This window comes from Alosa sapidissima, chromosome 16 (genome assembly GCF_018492685.1).
Source record: "Alosa sapidissima isolate fAloSap1 chromosome 16, fAloSap1.pri, whole genome shotgun sequence".
NCBI classification, from domain to species: domain Eukaryota; kingdom Metazoa; phylum Chordata; class Actinopteri; order Clupeiformes; family Clupeidae; genus Alosa; species Alosa sapidissima.
Window position 1 is genome coordinate 14,967,502 of NC_055972.1, and position 19,728 is coordinate 14,987,229.

Consider the following 19,728-nt stretch of genomic DNA (forward strand, 5'->3'; position numbering starts at 1 on the left):
TGACTGGTTTAAGATGACTGGCTGGGATGAGTGAGGTCTTGCCTGAGGTTCGCCCCGATGATGACCCTGTGTGCTCGCTGCTGATGAAGTGGTGACGACCAAGCTGGTTACAAGACAGGCAGCTGGTGGGTTTCTGCAGTCCTGATTGACTTGTGTGTACGTATGTATGTGTGTGTGTGTGTGTGGGGGGGGGGGGGGGGGGGGGGGGGGGGGTCTGCAAGTCAGTCTGCCGTTGTGTTATGTTGGCTACAGGTGATGAGGTCTGTGATAAGCTGTGGGACGTGTGAGTGGCATGGAGGTGGTGGGGGAGGAGGGGGTTGGGAGGAGGCTGTGTGTGAAACTGTTCCAAAGCACCACACACACACACACACACACACACACACACACACACACACACCTGATCCCAAAAGAGTTGCTCTTCACCAATCAAACAAGGGGGCCTGAAATCTCATCTCCAGTACTGAAAATAGCCAGCAAGAATCACACACACACACACTCTATCTCTCTTTCTTTTTTTTTCTCTCTCTCTCTCTCTCTCTCTCTCTCTCTCTCTCTCACACGCACACACACACTGCAGCATTGCCTGCCTGCCTGCCTGCCCAGGAGCCCTAGAGAATAAACAGCAGCTCCTGCCTCCCTCTCCTCCTCTCCCCTCCTCCCCTCCTTTCCTCTCTCGTCGGCAGGCGCATGCTTGTTAGCGCAGGCAGCGTGGGCAGGTGATGTTAACCCCTCGCTGCCTCCTCACCACACCGACACCCAGCATGGGTGGAGCCACTACTGATGAACATGCACCACTCGTCGTCACACACAGGGCGGAGGGAATGCCTTTCATGTCTAAGCCTGAGTCCACTGTACAGAACAGACAGACGACAAACTGCGCAGTGTCAAACGCAATCAGAAAGACCTGCTTGGGGAAATGTGGAAATCACTGGCACTTGTCAAAACACAGCAGCCATCATGGTTAGAAAATGCACAGTGCTCCTGTGGCTAAAAATAAATCATCTACAGGCATCCTATAGCACATACCGTGCATGGGGCCTATCATTTACCCCCATTAACTACAAATCTCTGGATGTATAGAGAGAAATCACGATCATACCCTTCAGCCTGTCATTGTGTATAACAGTCTAGATGATAATCATGCATCACCTGCATGGTGAATGGTACTCTACCTGGCGAAAACATATATGCTCCAGATGTTTTCACCCACTTTACCACCCACTGTTAACACTATCCACAAACTGAGCTGCACAAATGAGATACACTGACTCCATCAATTGGGTAAGATATACATTTAGTTTAAACAATGCCACAAGCAGTAGGGTGTGTAAAGACTTTGCCAGTACAGTGTCAGTTGTCTGACATAGCTGGAAATGAGTTCATTAAACAGACACTAACATAATGAAGTTAAATATGAGAGCAAACAGCTTTAGTACATGGAATGATAGAGAATCCATTGCATTCCATGCACTGCTATGTTGTTACTATGTACCAGGACCTGGATCTATTAGCGCCAGAGGCAAATGTACTGAACATTTTGCATAATAGAAATCAGCTTTCACATTGCTATTGCTGCCAAATCTCTTTCTCTGCCTCTAGTATTTTCTGTCTCTCTCATGGATTCTCCCTCTATCTTTTTCTGTCTGACACACACACACACACACACACAAGACACACTCACACACACACACACACACACACACACACACACACACACACACACACACACACACACACACACACACACACACACACACACACAATGCTATCTCAATTTATTGTCACTCTCATCTCCATACAAATGTCATTATTTCTAATGGCCCTGCCAGTTACCTGCTCCAGTTTCCTCAATTTCTCACAGCCTCCTGGCTCATCCTTTATCCCTGTTTGGGGAACCATGAGGAGAGGAGAGGAGGAGAGGAGGAGAGGAGAGGAGGAGAGGAGGAGAGGAGAGGAGGAGAGGAGGAGAGGAGGAGAGGAGAGGAGGAGGAGAGGAGGAGAGGAGGAGAGGATAGCACGGGAAAGGTGAGGAGAGGGTATGAGAAGAGGAGGGTGGTGGGCAAGAGGAGAGGAGAACAAGGAAGGGGAGAAGAGAGGAAGAAAGAGGAGGGTGGAGATGAGAAAAAAATAGAGGAGAGGAAAGGAGAGGAGATGAGGAGAGAAGAGGATGAGAGGAGAGGAGAGGAAATGAGAGGAGAGGAAAGAAGGAGAGGATAGTAGGAGAGAGGAGAGAAGAGGATGAGAGGAAAGGAGAGGAGAGAGGAGAGGAGAAGCTTGTCTGCAGCAGGTCTGCAGCAGATCTGAACCTTTCTGGGGAGACTAGTGTGGCACTTAGACAGTGTGTGTGTGTGTGTGTGTGTGTGTGTGTGTGTGTGTGTGTGTGTGTGTGTGTCCATGTGAAACAGAAAGAGGGAGGAGGGAGGGCAAAAGCAAAGAAGTGTTCTTGTCTTTTTTATTCTTTTATTCTAATTCTACTACAAGTTTGGGCCTGGTCCTTCAGTGTGACCTTCTCTAAACCTAGAAACGGTGGAATAGATCAAATAGAAATGGTGCTTGTTAGTGTATACACACTAAACACACACATTTGTCACACACACACACACAAACACACGCACACGCACACACACACACACACAGAGAGAGAGAGAGAGAGAGAGAGAGAGAGAAAGATTTAAAGTTGTATGAGCCCAAAAGTATGAGTCACTCAGCCTCCCCATTGAGACAGCTTGTGAGGCGTGCGTCAGCATGTGAATGGCTCCTGCTCACTCTCTTCTCTTCTCGTTCAGTTCCGTCACAAAAGTCATGATCCACCTGCGTCAGTCACACCTCAGGGACGCACTCCTCCACTGCCCACCTTCCCCCTGCACCCACCCATCCACACACACACACACACACACACATTCACACACACAAAATAATGCCCGAGGCAGCATATTTCACCCAGCACTATTTCAGGTGTTCTCGTCTCTCTTGCAATTCAATCCGGACCTCTCATATGAAAAAACAACTATATTTGGCCCACGCTAGTCCAGTTCTCTGACTACATTAGGCAGACAAGACTGCTGTAAATCACCTCCCCTCCACTTCACTTTAGCCAGAAGTGAGTGCATCACAAAGTGCCTTGCGCCACTGACGTCTTTGTCCTCGATTACCACGGCCCGTTGAAGACTCTGAGCCACATTTAGCTGCAACGTGATACTTGTCAGACTCAGTGATGAGGTCCTGGAGCCCAATTAACTCGTGTTATAACAATTGCACAACATGAATCTCTGTGTATGTTCAATGTCAGAGTTGCTCTCCTCAAGACCCTCTGCGACATGGCCGACGAAATTTAAGGCCTCAGGCACTACCCTAATGACCCGAGAGTCTTGTCACGGTGTCAGTTAACACACCCGACTGGTCAGATCGTCTGTCTCTCCTTTCCCCACTAGCATCAAAATGCAGCAAGTCTGGCAGGTCCAGGAAAATGTAAATGTCCACCATAAAATGTCATGAAAAAACAAAAAAAATGGCATTTCTGTAATATGTTAGTAAATGATTATGTTATCACCTGTAACAGTATTACTGTTAAAAATGTTTCAATAAATGAATGAATGAATTAATGAATGAATGAATGAATGAATGGGATGGGAACTCCGACTACCGCTGTGACTGTAACTATGTAAACAAAGTGTACCGGAAGCGTTCAAGCAGCACTATTTCAAAATGCGTTACAAAGCCGAGTGCAAGTAGTCCATTGAATGCACTGTGCATAGTGTAGCACGGAGTCCTCTCGCCCCTGTAGAGGCGCTGCACCGCTGTAGGAGAACTGTGCTGCAGGAGGCCGGGAGGAGAAGCTGATACAGGAGCATTTGGGCAGTGTTTCTGCCTATGCCTGGTAATGTGAGACTGACAGTCACGGCCAAGCCCAAAAGAGCAGAGCTTTCACTGTGAAAAATGCCCTCTCTTACCGGCTGCACAAGCAGCATCATCTCTCTCCCTCTCTCCTCTCTCTCTCTCTCTCTCTCTCTCTCTCTCTCTCTCTCTCTCTCTCTCTCTCTCTCTTCTCTTACTCCTTTTCTTCCCATGGTCCGGTTTAGCCATCTAGCCATCTGTTGCCAGAGCTGACCCCAAAGCAACTGCTCCAAATATGCAAAACACAAACTGCTTAGTCCAACCAAAAGCAATCACCTAAGGAACAAACACACACATGCAGAGGGAGAGAGAGAGAGAGAGAGAGAGAGAGAGAGAGCAAGAGAGAGAGAGAGAGAGAGAGAGAGAGAGCATTACTGAGATGGCTCAATGATAAAAATATTTCATGCAAGCACATCAAACATGCATTACAGCCTAGCTCTTCTATCATTACTAATCATGTCAATGCCCTAACACTGGATACGATGCACATTGTATGTGTCAGTGGAAATAAAGTCAAGAAAACAATAAACAAAACAGAGGTGTCCATGTCTAATAGCCACGAGAGATCCATTGAGGCAAGGCACAGCTGCACTAAGCTGTGTGTGTGTGTGTGTGTGTGTGTACACGTGCATCCATGTTTGTGTATGTGTGTGTGTGTGTGTGTGTGTGTGTGTGAGTGTCTGTCTGTAAGTGCGTGTTCACATTAACAACCCACGCCACACCTTTATCACAGAGGGAATGGAAGCTGTCAGACTCATGTAAGTAAAACCCACCTTGCAGACTACAACAGCATGTTGTAGCTTGTGTGTGTGTGCGTATGTGAGAGAGAGAGAGAGTAAGAGAGAGAGAGAGAGAAATTATGAAGTGTGTGTGTGTGTGTGTGCGTGTGCGCACGCTGTAAGTGAAATGTTAAAGAACATGGTGGAGCAGGCTGTTCTTGTTCAACTCTGGCAGACATACGGTAGGATGTCATAGCCCTGAAAGATGCAGTCATGATGGAGAGAGGGGGGGGGAGGGGTAGAGAGTTACTGTAGCTCCTCATCTGTCTGCGGCTCATCATATATAATGTAAAGGCTGGAAATGACAAGGACAGCAGTTAGCATGACTCCCTGTGTGATTACCCAGCGTACACCTGTGCCAGGGCGCAGGGTGGGTGAAGGGCGTCCCTTGGCACGCTGCTGATGTTTATTTTATACCTGCTGGCATGTTCCTCCTCTAAGTCACCTCGCTCTGCTCTGCTCTGTTCCGTTCCGTACGGTGGGGCTCCTGCTGTCCGACGGATCAGCACTTCTGCCCTCGCCACGCCCTCTTATTTCCCCAACTCTCTCGCTCTCTCTCTCTCTCACACACACACACACACACACACACACACACACACACACACACACACACACACACACACACACACACACTTGTTCTTTATCTCTGTAGTCCTAACATTCTGTCTACTCCTCACATTTTAGCACTTCATTTCCAAGGCCTCAATTCTTTGAGGTCTTGTTCAAGCAGGCTTTTTAAACTGTACTTTTGCATTAGACTACCTATCTATCTATGCATCCACCCATCTGTCCATCCATCCATCAATGCCTTTTTCACTATTTATCTATCAAACATTTCCCCCTGTGATTATTTGATGACAGCCAGGTCAAGGTCAATGAGTCAGCCTCTCATTCATTCCTTCCTCCCTTCTTGTGTCTGTCTCCACATCAACACCAGAGAGACGCTGCATCAGGACCACATCGGGTCCAGACCTGAAGCGGATCAGCCGACTCAGAGCCTGACTGGAACCAGCAGCAGTTCAGGATTCCTAGGATGTCCGGAGGTGCGTTCAAATTAGTAAAGATAGCCGAACGTTCATGAACGTTTGCAAACAGCTTTCTGTTGCATTGAGATGCGAAGGCTCACAAACAGTTTAAGGAGGTAGCTCTCTGTGAACATGCGGGGAGCTGAACGGAGGGTTAACAATTGACATGGAATGTGTACACAAAATAGTTCAAATTGATCTGTTCATAAGGAAACATGTTTGCCTTGAATGTTCTCCTCCGTTCAAGGAATCGGAATGTACCTCAGAAACTCCTCAAGCTCTGCAACCATCCGGCTCCAGCCCCTAGTCTGTGTGCTGAAACTCCATACACACTGACTGCTATATAGTCTGGGGCCCTGGAGTAGCGCCACTCTGGCTCTGTTTCTTGCCGTGTTCTGTGTGCCGTCGCTGGGATCTGAGGTCAACGAGTGCTGGGTATTCAGCCAGCTGATCTGGAGCTCCGAGAGGCCCAGGGCAGCTTACAGTCTCCCTGGAGAGGGGAGGGGACAGCGGGCTCAGCACTGCTCATGGCGTGCCTCTCATCCTTGAGGATGGAAATCACTCACACATGCACACATTGAGCCCATACACTCACGCATAGACAAACCGCATGAGCAACACCTGAATGCACACACATACACACTCTATGTTCCCACATATAGACCCTTTCAAGAAAGTTCCATTATCAGCATCATAGTTGGCCCCACAAGGCTTCCGTTTTAACATTCCATATGTTATCTTAATGCAGAGGAAGTAGATTGGGAACCAAATAGAACGTTCAAGCATTGTTTTTGTTTTTATTGTTGAAAGGGTCTATAGATAGAGCAGATGTCCACACACTCCCTTCCTTTACCACCGTAACCTTGACAAACACACAGAACAACATACACACATATCCACACAGCTAAACACACAGCCAATACTGGTGAATGTGGTGGACTTTCACACACAATACGTTCTCTAACAATACCACAATACAAAGTTAGATTTATTGAATATAGGCATTTGTGCCAGGTAGACACAGCATACGTTCGCACAGGGTCTGTCTTCCTTCCACATTACATTCATCTAGTGCCAGAAAGACACACAACTTATCAGCTGTTTTCAAAAAGATGACATGGTTCATGCGATGCCCTTGTAACAAATAAACAGCTGTAGTATAGAAAGGATATCACGCCCAAATGCTGAAGTGTTAATCAAATGATGGATGAAATATATGATATGTATACTGGTATAGACTGTGACTATAAGGGGAAATTGTTCATGTATTTGTGGGTATCCTTCATGAGTGAATGATGCTGAAGCTCAGGTGTCTGTGTAAGAGAATGCAGCCAGGGGGCAAAAACACAGATGCTTCTCTATTTAAAGCATAATTACTTTTGACCCCTCTGCTCTCTCCTTTGCCATTGTTTATCTTACCTTCACTGTTGATGTGTATCTGTCTATCTATCTGTCTGTCTGTCACACACACACACACACACACACACACACACACACACACACACACACACACACACGTCATGCTCATGATCTCAATTTTCCCACAGCTTCTGGGGTGATAAAGAGAGGGTTAATCTCATCCCTCTGGGCTCCGTGCTCATCTGAAATGGCGGAATGTTCCGGCAGATTAGGTAAAAGCCCCGCTGCCCGCCCGCCTGCCTGTCCACCCGCCGCCATCCGCCCTCTCTCTGCCCCTCCCCTGGGGGCCGATCGATAACTGCCCCCCTTTCCACCTCTCAGCCAGCGAGGAAGGCCAGGGGGGGTTATGGGTAAAGAGCCAAGCGGGTCGGCTCTTTCCAGAGCCTTCCGCCACTCACCTCCTGCCTGAGTTCTCCATCTCCCATCTAAAAACGCCACTGAGCTCCGACGCGCCTCCATCTCCAGACGCATATCAGATTTCACCAGGGACGCACAAATACAGTCTCATGCCAAAGTGGGTTGGACGACTCTGTGTGTGTGTGTGTGTGTGTGTGTGTGTGTGTGTGTGTGTGTGTGTGTGTGTGTGTGTGTGTGCGTGTGTGTGTGTCTGTGTGTTTGTGAGAGTGGGAGAGGGAGGGGGTCCGGGTAGTAGATAGATATATCCTACATTCTGTGACTAATCGACTGATGATGCCAATAATTTCCCTACTCGCTTTAATCCAACTCTCTTTCAACTGTTCAAGGAGGACCAGAGAAGGGAGCCATGCTCAGTGCTCACAGCATTGCACATACTGATGAAAAGGAGTGTGAAGGAAAATGCGTTATCTGTAAAGGAACATCCACTGTGTTTCTGCAAATTGCTTTGTTGTTGGTGTTACAGCAGAACTGTAAGTCATGCTGATGCTGTCATGCTGATGTCAGGAGAGACTTCCAATGTGGCATGACTCAGTTGCACAGTCCAAGAAACACTGTGCTGTTACATAAAATGATGAGTAATCTGAAACAGTTTTCCTGAGTCACTGTGGTGTCAATGGCTTGGAAGATGAAATGATCTCTCAGAAGTCAAATGACAGTGCACATCACGTGACTTGCCTCTACTGTTTTACAAGAACACCAATTGGAAGTCATTGTTTGTGTGATTGTAGTGATTGTGGATTTGTGTGAGTACAGCTCACACACAAACACACACATACACACACACACACACACGCACAAACACGCACGCACACACACACACACACACACACACACACACACAAAAACGCACACACACACACACACACACTTTGTTTCATTATGAGAGTGCACATCAAATCCAAGTATTTTTTAGAGAAATCCTTGTGCATATGCATATCTTTAAGTGCAGTCAGGTCTAAACCCTCTCTTTATCTCTGCAGAACACATAAATATGATAAGCCTTTGTTTGTTTTTAACTTTGCCTTACTCTATATTTGACACAATATTATTTTATGCTTGGCATGATGTCACCAACTTTTTATTGTAAGGATTAGTCTTTTCTCGTAACCACAAGTAATCTTGTCCCATGAGATTGGAAATGCCAAAAGACACCATTGTCTGATGACAGCATGTAAAAAAGTCAGTTGAGGACCAACCCTTTTATTTCTTTTCTAGTTGAGAGCAAAGTTACAGTAAAACACCTACAAATTGAAAAGCACTCTCCCAAACTCAACTGTAATATCAACCTTTTCATGCTGTGATACCACTGTCATATGGCTGTAACTGGCACTAGAGACTGTAAGCAATCAGGGGTTCAGCATATCTAAAGGAATGGTCAGACTGGCTGGTTGTCTTGTTGGGGAAAAGTGACTGCAGCCTGGACCTCTCCTGTTCCTCACACCGTGAGATATCAACACCAAAACCAGGATGTTTGAGAAAAGATATTCAACATGACTGGAGATGGCAACAGACAGACACGTTGCTAAGACGCACTGAAATAGTCCCTTTAGGACAACTTACCATAGTGTCTTCGACACAGTCTCGTTCCCTCATTCGGGGAATCATGGTTACCTGGTAACCTAGGCGTTTCCACATGTTACCCTGCTGTTCATTGAGCTCCACTGGCTAACATTAACAGCTGATTCAAGTCAGTAATGCTTGCCTGCAAAGTGATTGCTGGGTTTGCTCCCACTTGCTTGAATGCTCTCATAAAGGCTAACGTTACCCCTCAACCACTTGCTTTCCTCCCTACACACACAGCAATCCATACTTTTTGCATGTGTATTTCCCCAATGGTGGAACGAACTACCAAGCTCTTGAAGACCCCTCTGAGAGTATCTCCTCTCCTAACACATCTAACAACCCAATACAGCTAACATGCATTTACCATGCACTTCCCTTCTTCTGGATCTTTCTACCTCCTTCTCCTTCTTTTGGTCAGATTCTCTCCCATGGAAAAGTGGTGGGCAGAAATGCCCCTGCTCTAAGCACCAAGGCCAATGCATAACCTCTCTCCACATTCATTAGCCTGATTTGTCATCATCCTTCTCAAACAGAGCTTACAAACTATACCAACCATTCAGCAATCACATTCTCCCCTCCCAGGCTGCTCTACTGCACTTAAGCTTGAAACAACAAGGGATATTTATTAACAACTTATGTAAGGGAATGCTGGTCGTTCAATCACGCTGGAAAATATTGAATAAAAAATATAACCCATCTTAGATGACATTTTACCTGCTTTGAAAGCCGGCAGTGGGCGAGGTTTGCACAGGAGCCGCAGGGTTTTTGTGTATGGTTGGTCTGCACAGACTACAGACTAAAGGACATCATTCCAAACAAATTCAGCTCATGAACACAAGCAATTATCCCAGCAGAGTTACAAGTCAAGGGCCATGTTATGCATACTCTACAAGGGGCTTCTGACTGCACCAGTAATTTCCATACGACAGTATTTCAGTTCTTATCTTTTTGAGACATTCACATCGACACAACACAATAGGAATATGTTTTGAAGGGGTTTCTGTCAATGCAAATCTGTTTCTGTCACGCAAATAAAATCAGCAAAAAGATATCCTCCAGTGTGCGATGTATACTCTTTGTTGGGGTTTCTGCCAATATTGAGACAAATGCTACATACAGTAGGCTTCCTTTATTCTTCACATAAGACCAGGGACCTACGAAATACATTTACAATTGCTTCTGCAGATTCTGTAATCTTATGATTCACCTTATGATTCACATTTCAGCACGGACATAGCAAGCCATCTTTGGCTCCATGGATTTCTTTTGAATGCATCGTTTTATTTCAAGGTCGATCTACACTCTGCAGAATTGTACCATTTCTGTCTAAATATATGGGTAGTTTACCAGCAACAGTTCATATTATTGCACCTTTGCTCCACTGCATTTATGGTGAGATGGATAATATTTAAGAACAGCTCCAATGGACCACATTGTAGTCAGGATTCACAATGGACTGTGGGAAATTACTACAGAACAGGAACATATCAGGGGTGATTATAAAAGATCCTTTAAATGTTCCCAGCAAAGCACAGCATTGTTCCTTTATGAGAGAACCAATTTCCATAAGAAAACAAAAAGCCGCAGCAAACAAAAATCGTTTCTGTTCCTTGTAATTTTCTCACAGATCCCATCTAAAGAGCAAGACCAAAGAGATAAATAGATATTTGGTAAGGGAGGAGATAGAGGGAGGAAAAATCAAGTCACAGCTAAACGTCAAAACAACAGCTCAGAATAACAACCGAGAATGGCTCAGCCTCCAAATTAAATTACTGCAAATAGCCAAAACAGTGTAGCGTCACATCGGCCCTGAATTGTGACGGAAGCGCACGAACCATGAAGCATGAACAGCTAGTGGGGCTTGTTCTGTGTCACATTACCAATGCAAATATCTCACCGCTTTGGCATTATTCATTATTCACGGCAGCATCACTGACAGAGGCCAGAGCTGATAGACGTTTTCAAGCTTCTCCACAACAACAACAACAACAACATCCGACTTCTGCGGAGGACAGACGGACGGAGGGAGAGCTGTTCCCGAAGACTGGCCTCTGGGCCTGCCCCTAGGGTTACACAAGTCCACTTAGTGTCGAAGATGTAGGACGGGCAGCGAAGTGCTTTCAAGGTCACGGCCAGCGTCCTTTCCACTGTGAAATATCTGATCTGACCGTGAATGGCCCTCCGTGGGGGGAAGTGGGTTGGGGGGGTGTGCTGTGTGGAGGAATAGGGAAGCTGGTGTCCAGAGGGACTGTGATATGGGTCGAGAGCCCTTTGCCTGGCCCTAAGAGAGAGAGAGAGAGAAAGAGAGAGTCCTCTGGTGCAGAGGCTTTGCATCGCAACACTTTGCTGATGCAGTGTGTCTCTCTCTCTGTGTGTGTGTGTGTGCGTGTGTGTGTGTGTGTGTGTGTGTGTGTGTGTGTGTGCATTTGTGTGTATGTGCATGCATGTTCATTTGAGCCTGGTGTGGCTGTATTGGGTGTTCTGTTTTTATCTGGGTAAGGACATCAGTTGGTACTCAGTTAGCTGATTAATCTTGACCCAAATTCCACCCCTGACATCTATCAGACACTGTGATATGGTAAAACACACACACACACACACAAACATTTTAGATTACAGTTTTTCTCAGTCGCTTTGGTGCTTTTCTCAGATCAGAATGAAAATTCTCATAACTATTAGTTCAACCTCCACAACATTTAGTCATTTGTGCACATCATAGTAGCAATTTCTCCTTCCTTTGAACAAATTGCAAATGCTTTTGAACATGTATCATTTGCTTTGTCATGTCAGTCAAAATGAACTATACTTATGGATGCTGAATAGTCGTTCCTAATAAAACTAATAGTCTTCATTTCATTTCAGTCTTCGAGTCATTACATACAAAATTGGTGAACTAGTTATCAAATTATGTCACAAATGCTGTAGAATTGCAAAGACCATATACAGTAAAACTGTGAAACGTACATTTTCAGTGTCTTGTACTCACTTACTCCCCTAACTACAGCAATTTGTAACTTTACTGTAGTTTATAAATGGCTGTACAAGTACTGTATAGTGCTGTCTTGAGCATTTTCAGGTGTCACAGAGTTCTGACCTTTTTTTGCATGGGAAAACACTGAAAGCATAAACTGTCATAATGAAAACATGACAAAGCCATTTGACTATCTTGTTCATAAACGATGATGTCAAGACTTCTCATTTTGATGACACTGGCAGTTTCATTGACATAAATACTTGCTTTTGAGGAATGGATTATCCATTTTGAGCAAGTGACGTGCTTTTGCAGGTTATTCACTAGGTTTTGCAGTTTGCACTAATTGTTTTGAGAAATGCACTAACTGCTGTGCAAATGTGAATAGTGATGTGAGAAAAGCACCAGAAAAAGCGACTGAGAAAAACTGTAACCAGTGTACACCACCATAGCTGAGCCAGTCATAACAGACTAATCCAGTGTAGAGAGTTTGCATGACCCAATCCTGATTCCACCTCTGGTTCAGCATCAAAGCCCTCAGTCTCTGAGCGAGTTCCACTGAAGCCACCATAGAGCAAGCTACAGCAGATGCATCTCCACATCTATTGCACCTTCATTAGGTCTAATGCAATCAGAAAACGCTTAATGTGCCGTCTCCGTGACTAATGTCTGACCTGCTGCACCTACTGGCCCTGCGCCTTCTTCTTCCTTGTCTTCTTCACACGGCCCGTCTTGCATAATTTAGCAAACTGGGCGTGGGAAACTTCCAGACCCATATAAGTTAATTAAGGCCATTTGTTAAGGTGCCAGGGGCTTGCAGGCATGATTCCATGGGAAAGGTGGCATTAGGACCGTGTGTCGGCAAGCTTCACTTTAAATGGGCTGTAAACATTAGCCGTTGGAGAGGGACGCTTTGTGTGGTATGGTTTTATAGCTGAGTTTGTACTGGAATTATGTGCTAGTTGGCATTGCTGACTCTGGCTTCTGGAAGTGATGTGGTGGTGGAGGGAGGTGGGGTGGGGGTGGTGGTGGTGTGGGGGGGGGGGGGGGGTGTAATGCAGATTAACATCAATTCCAAATTGCTTTGTTTGGATGTGCTTTTTGCGAGCTAGCATTATTACATGTTTCATTTCACCACACAGGATAGCTCATTTAGGCTAACGACAATCGCAGCTCCAGCAGTATAAACAGCCGGCCTTTTGGAAAATGGACCCCTCCAATGAGAAATGATGTGGAGAAGGGGATGTGTGTGTGTGTGGTGGTGGGGGGGGGGGGGGAGAAATCTGTCTGTCAAAGCCCTCTTAAGAGATAATCCTACCCGACTGGTCATGGGCAGCATGGACATACTGTAATTCCCTCTTCAGTGCTGTTCTGATTTTGGCAGAGGTCAGGGGAGAGGGTCACATAACAGGACACTGCATAGATAGATAGACATAGATAGATAGATAGATGGATGGATAGATAGATAAATGGATGGATAGATAGATAAATGGATGGCTAGATTAAGACAAAGGATATTTCAGAGTATTTAGGTAGAAAGGAGGATAAAAAAGAAAAGGTAAACTCATCATGTGACAGTGATGTAACATTCCATCTCTAATGTACCACACACAATTCTACACTGTTCCGTTTGCCTGCTCTCATCTGTGTGCAAACTATGACGTAACAAAGCCTAATTCACCAAAACCACCAGTGCGCTCAGGATTGGACTGGTCTCACTGACAGAACTGATTTCATTTGCAGTTTGGTAGAGGGGATGTCATGGGGGGAAGACCCTGAGGCAGAAGTCTGCGGGTGTGTGCGGGCATGTGTGTGCGGGCATGTGTGTGCGTGTGTATGTGTGTGTGTGTGTGTGTGTGTGAGCTGTTCTAAAACACACAAAGTGAGAATGTGTTGCCCTGCTTGTCCTCGTCTGGGCTCCGGAACCGAGTTCCAGTCCTCAACATGCCACGCTGCCCACACCTGTCATGCAAGCTCGGGCTCGGGGGCTTTGAGGCAAAGGGCAGCTAGTCACGACGAGGAAGCCGTGACTGTCTTCGGGCGAGACAGGTGCGTCTGTGACCCTGGCAAACACAGGCTAGCACTGCATCAGTGCTTTTGCTAACGGCATCCAGGCACAGAAAGGCAGCGAAATCTCTACAAAATGGAGTTCTACCAACACAAATGGGGGAACGGGTTATATCATACATTTTCTTTAAAAGTGAGACTATAAGATAGCTTGAGATGAAGAGTCGAAGAGAGATGATGAGATGTGTTAGGAACAAGAAGCCGGAATGTATGTGTGTCTGTGGTGAAGAGACAAATGTATGAAATGTGTGTGTGTGTGTGTGTGTGTGTGTGTGTGTGTGTGTGTGTGAACTGCATGTGTGAGAATAAAAGAAGAGAAGGACAGAGGAGACAGTACGGTGCCAAGCACTGGCCTCTCCTGCAGTCTCCGTCCTTGTTAGCTAGGCGGTGTCACAGAGGTCAACGGACACCAGACAGGAGTATCCATCTCACAGCAAACCGCCTGTGCTCCCCGCCTTACACTGAAAAGGGACCTCTGTTCTACCCAGAAGCATCCAGAACACAAGATCACCAGTACTCTGAAGAGCTCAGACAGATGGTGTAAGAATGCCTGTCCTTTTAATTCACTCCCAAATTATCTTGTTACAGATAAGAACCTAAAGTGCATTTTTCTAGAATCATCTAAAAAGCTGCTCTATCTTCTCTCTGGTTAGAGGATTCAAGTGTTAATTAGGCACCATTATAACACCTTTAAACGCAGAGTAAGGCAAACAGGGCCGCGGTGCCAGTGAAGCGACTCAGCACTTCTCTAGTCCAAGAAATCATTAGCAGCCTACTGCTGGAGAGAAAACCACACACCGGGTGACGGTACACTGCCCACTGCCCCTGTCCACTTGCTTTTTAGTGCTTTCCCTCTGTTTCTCACACACACGGCCACAAAGTCTCTCTCTTGCGCACTCTCTCTCTCTCTCTCTCTCTCTCTCTCTCTCTCTCTCTCTCTCTCTCTCAGGCAGCTCAGGCACACACACACACAGATCTCTGCTCATCTACAGGGTGAAAAGAATATCATGGTCTGAGCAGACACTGGCTATGGCTTTGCACAGGATCAGTATACTAATGGCCTGATCAGTATACTAATGGAGCTCATTAGCATGAGTTGTATCAGACATCAGACATTAGACATGACCGCAGTATTGAGGACACTTCCATTACACACAAATGGCCATTTCCTGGGAGAACATTCAGATTGCCAACAGCACTAGAAAAGGAGTACGCTATCAAGGTCACAGTTAATGGTGGATATCATCTCTTTCATAATTATTAGAATATGTCTAACAACATGTCTATAAAACAGCTGTTATTAAAAGGCCTTCCTTCATATTTGTCTATGATCTGTTCTGCTAAACATCAAATGTCTCACTGTAACTTGTGAAATAATGTGTTGATTTAGTACAATTTAGTAGAGTGAAAGAATCCAGCTGTGCTATGTGGTGTACCCCAGGGACTGTCTGTCTGTCTGTGTGTGTGTGTGTGTGTGTGTGTGTGTGTGTGTGTGTGTGTGTGTGTGTGTGTGTTACGTGTCTGACTCATCCCCATACATATGCACATGGGTTACCTACATTGTCACCAGACACCCTGAGAGAAACAGTCCTTGGGACTGTTCTGTACCTGAAAGAGCATGAGTGCAGGAGAGAAAGAGAAAAATAGAGAGAGAGAGAGAGAGAGAGAGAGAGAAGATGAAGTAAAGGTACAGGTAGAGGGACAGATAGGCAGACAGACAAACAGACAGACAGACAGACAGACAGACAGATAGACAGACAGACAGAGCACAGTGGTTCCCTCTCTGCAAACCACTAAAGAGATTCGAGAAAAGTCCCCATGTATCAGCCACGTCTGTTGTCCTTCACTCACCTGGGAGCCTTTGGTAAAAACAGTGGTGTCCATTCCTGGTCTTGGAGGGCTGCAGTGTCCCCGGGCTTAGTTGTGCCTCTGCTCATAATGGCTTAGCTCCCGTCCCTGACCACACGGATCGGATGAGTGGTTCCCCTCTCCTGGCCTTTTCCCCCAAAGCGCAACGGGAAAAAATGGATCCCAGGGTGTTTGTGAATGAGAGGCTGGTTCAACGTTGACCAACGAACGCCTGCAGAAAACTGTGTCCCTCCAGGACCAAGACTTGACACCACCGGTCTGCACCCAATAGCTCAGGATTTGCTCGAGCCAGACACTAAAACATTTAGCTTCACTGATTTGACTCGGTTGCCATTCCGAAATACAGGAGCAACAAAATGAGTTCAATTAAGAGCAAAATTGGATTTGAATGCAATGGATTAGTGCCTGGCTGGATGGCAAGACTGCAGACTCCTATAAGGCCCCCTGTTTTGAATTTTTCCAGGTCAGTCATTGCCGATGTTTTGCCAAAAGGCTGCATATTTGTACAGACACAGTGCTCCGCGGTCGCGTTTCAGCACGTATAAAAAACAGAGCTACAGCAGGCTCCAGTCTGACCCACCATTCATGCCGTTGTAGAGACCCCGGTGATGGGGCGACATCTCCTCTCCTCCCTGCCTCTTGTGGACCATCTCTCTGCCGGGGCTGCCAAACTTGCCGTGCTCCGGGCTGGCCCCGAAGTGGTGGCGGATGGACTCGGGACTCCCGGAGATCACGCGTCCCTTCTGTAGGTGCTCGGGCGTGCCCGTCACCACCTGCTTGCCGTCGGGGCTGCTGCAGACGACGCTGCCCATGCTCCCCCGGTGGTGCTTCTTGAAGAGCTCGGGGCTGCCGGGACACACCTGGCCGGACACCAGCAGGTGCGGGTGCTTGGAGTACTGCTCGGGGCTGCCGCGGGGGGCCAGGCCCGCCTTGCCGCCGCCACCGTGGTGATGTTTCTCTGGGCTGAGGCCGCGGAGGAGCTTGTGGTCAGGGCTCGAGAGGGAGCCACAGCGGGGCCGGCACACCTGGGGCAAGGTGTGGGCCGCGTACTCCGGGCTGCTGCTCCTCCGCCGGCCTGGCCGGTCACCGCCGCCGCCGTCCGTGCCTGGGTCCTCCCCGCCTCCCGGTGCCAGCCCGGGCCGCAGCTTGTGCAGGTGGTGGTCGGGGCTGCCGGTGCCTGTGTGACCCGTGCTGGCCAGCAGCTGCTGCTTGTGGTGCAGGTGGTCAGGGCTGTCGGTGCTGCCGGCGCTGGACGTACTGCTGCCGTCGCCCACGTCTCTTAGCAGGCCCGGCGCCGTCGCATGCGACAGGCTGCTCTGGCTGTCGATGGAGCTCCGGCACCCCGCCGCGCCTGGCCCTCCTCCGCCCAGCAAGCTTCCCTGCTGTCCCCCCAGGCCTCCCCCGACACCACCACCACCTCCACTGCCTCCTTTCTCCTCGTCCAGCATGAGACAGAGCTCCTTGAGCTCCAGGTTCTCCTTGATCACCTCCTCCTGCCGCTGCTCCAGCTCTTTGAGCTTCTGCAAGTAGAGCGTCACCTCCTTGCGCATGATGCCAGCACTGTAACGGCCCAGGCGCTGCCACTCGCGTGACACCTTCTTGCCTTTCTGACGGTCATCGTCCAGGAAGCAGCAGAGGTCACGCAGCTCCTGGTTGTCCTCCTGCAGCTTCTGGTTGATATCCTTCAATTGCAGGAAGTGCCAATGAGACAAGCATCGTCAAACAGACAGATATATCCTTAGTTTAGCAATATAGTTGTAGTCTGAGTGAGTCTGCAACTGGGCATCAAGAGTCCCCACCTACTTATATTACCTGCTCTGTCTATCTGTCTTTGCATAGCTAATGCTAAATAATGTGTTGGGAGAAATCCATTAATTTTATTTATTTTTTGGACAAACTTACGCAAAGGCTTTAAGATTTCTATTCATATCTACATGGCTCTTTTACGATTGGTGGAGATTCCATCTGACCAATTACCAGTGCTGCACTGTCACGGCGTTACACTCATTTGTCTAACTAACCTACACAGTTACTCTACCTTCTAATCCATATTCCATGGGTAGTCAGTGAAAATTCAAATACATTTTTGGGGGGAGTGAGGTCGCTGTCTTGTTCACTTATGCATAAAATTACTACAAAGCATGTAAACTGTACAATTTTTGCACGGTAAACGGATTAAATCATTTTCGTCCTGATCTCAAGAGCAACAAGTGTGTCTTTCCTTGCGCATAGCTAGAGAATTTCACCGGAGAGGGTAATTAAGACCTTTTCATGAACAGAAAATGAACCTTTAACACACACGAAGGCTTTAAATGTGTGATTTAGGCACGAACATCTGTGACAATGTCTTTACAACGTTACCTGTAGGCTAGCATGTGCATAATAGTTCTATAAAAAATCATCATCCATCGGTATATGAAAGCCGAGGCAATGGGAATATCACTAGGTAAGAAATATTGCCACATGCACAACTATCTTGACAATGCATGACTTAGCACTTTCTTCAACCGTTGCACTTTCTTCAACCTATTTCTATTTATTAGAGTTAAGGCTACCGTGGAGGGTTGGGTGTCCTCGTATGCTCTGGGCGCATCTTACCTTCAACCCGCGGATCTCGTTCAGATGCTGCTGAAGCCTTCGGTTCACTTCTCGGATGAGGTTACCGTGGTCCAGGATGGCACTCATTTTCTCGCCTTCGGCTCTCCTCAACCGGCGAACTAATTCCTCTTTACTCCACTTCATTAAATCCTCATCTGACAGTTTAGAAAGGTCCTCGGACTGACTTTCTGTGTTCTTCGCCATTGCCGCCTGGTGCTGAGGCTGCGTTGGCTTCTCCATCGGCACAAACTTACTTGACACCTGAAAAAGTGCAGCGGCAGAACTGAAGCAAACTGCCCAACCCTCTCGCCCGCTCGCAGCCAAAATGCCCTCTTTCCGATGGCCGGTGAAAATGGCTACAACATGGTCAATCTCTTTGCGCTATCCATTCCGCCTCCTAAAAATGAAATAAAGCCAAATGCTGAGAGACTTGCCCTAAATCAGCACCTTTTCCAAATGGGTTAGCAGCCCGTCTCTGGGAGACCCACTCGCCGACTTCAACACCGCAAGTGAGCATGCCTTCCCATACCGTGTCCACTCCGTACGGTGGCGCGGCCCCTTAGTGCATGCATGGACAGACGCAGAGGACTGGCTGCTGAAGCACCGCCGCTCTTAACAGAAAGTGCAACGGAGCGATTCGGCAGAGTGGCTGACTCGTGGTATAACGCTCTCTCTCACACTCTCTCTCTCTCTCTCTCTCTCTCTCTCTCTCTCTTTCTCACACACACGCACTGAGTGATTTGGGAATTAAGGAATGAATACTTGTAAACTAGCGACACCTGCTGTGTGTAGCACTAAATGGAGGGTGTACAGAAAGTGTTTCATATTTTGTGTTAATTATTGTAGAGATGTAAAAAAACATTTGTAGACTATGATATATTTTAAGTAGGTAGATCAATGCTGTCTTACTGATAACATTTATCTAATACAGAGTACAGTGTAGCCTACTTTAGAGGATGCTAATAGACAGTCCTTATGTGAAATCCTCATATAAGCCCTCAGAAGATATGTTGCAATTAAATTTAGGCTAGTTTATTAAAATGATTAGGTGTTTTATGTTACTGAATGTTTTATAAATATAAGACGATTCCAGGTATGCCCACATCACGGATGACGTCGACTACAC

The 19,728-nt window shown here is 46.9% G+C and overlaps 1 protein-coding gene across 2 annotated transcripts in view; it reads right to left on the reverse strand.

Annotated features, from left to right (window-relative positions):
- Positions 1–19,225, reverse strand: part of ccdc85a (coiled-coil domain containing 85A) — a 35,436-nt gene extending 16,211 nt beyond the window's left edge. Inside the window, exons 1-2 of one of the 2 annotated variants that reach the window (XR_006023357.1) lie at positions 18,603–19,225; positions 15,987–17,686 (exon numbers count right to left, since the gene is read on the reverse strand). Coding sequence is in view for 1 of the 2 variants with exons in the window: in XM_042065950.1 (XP_041921884.1) it covers positions 16,585–17,686; positions 18,603–18,842 (1,342 nt within the window). In the remaining variant the exon portion in view is untranslated. The remainder of the gene's footprint in view (positions 1–15,986; positions 17,687–18,602) is intronic. The other variant, XM_042065950.1, reaches the window with a different exon arrangement.
- Between the last annotated feature and the right edge of the window lie 503 nt (positions 19,226–19,728).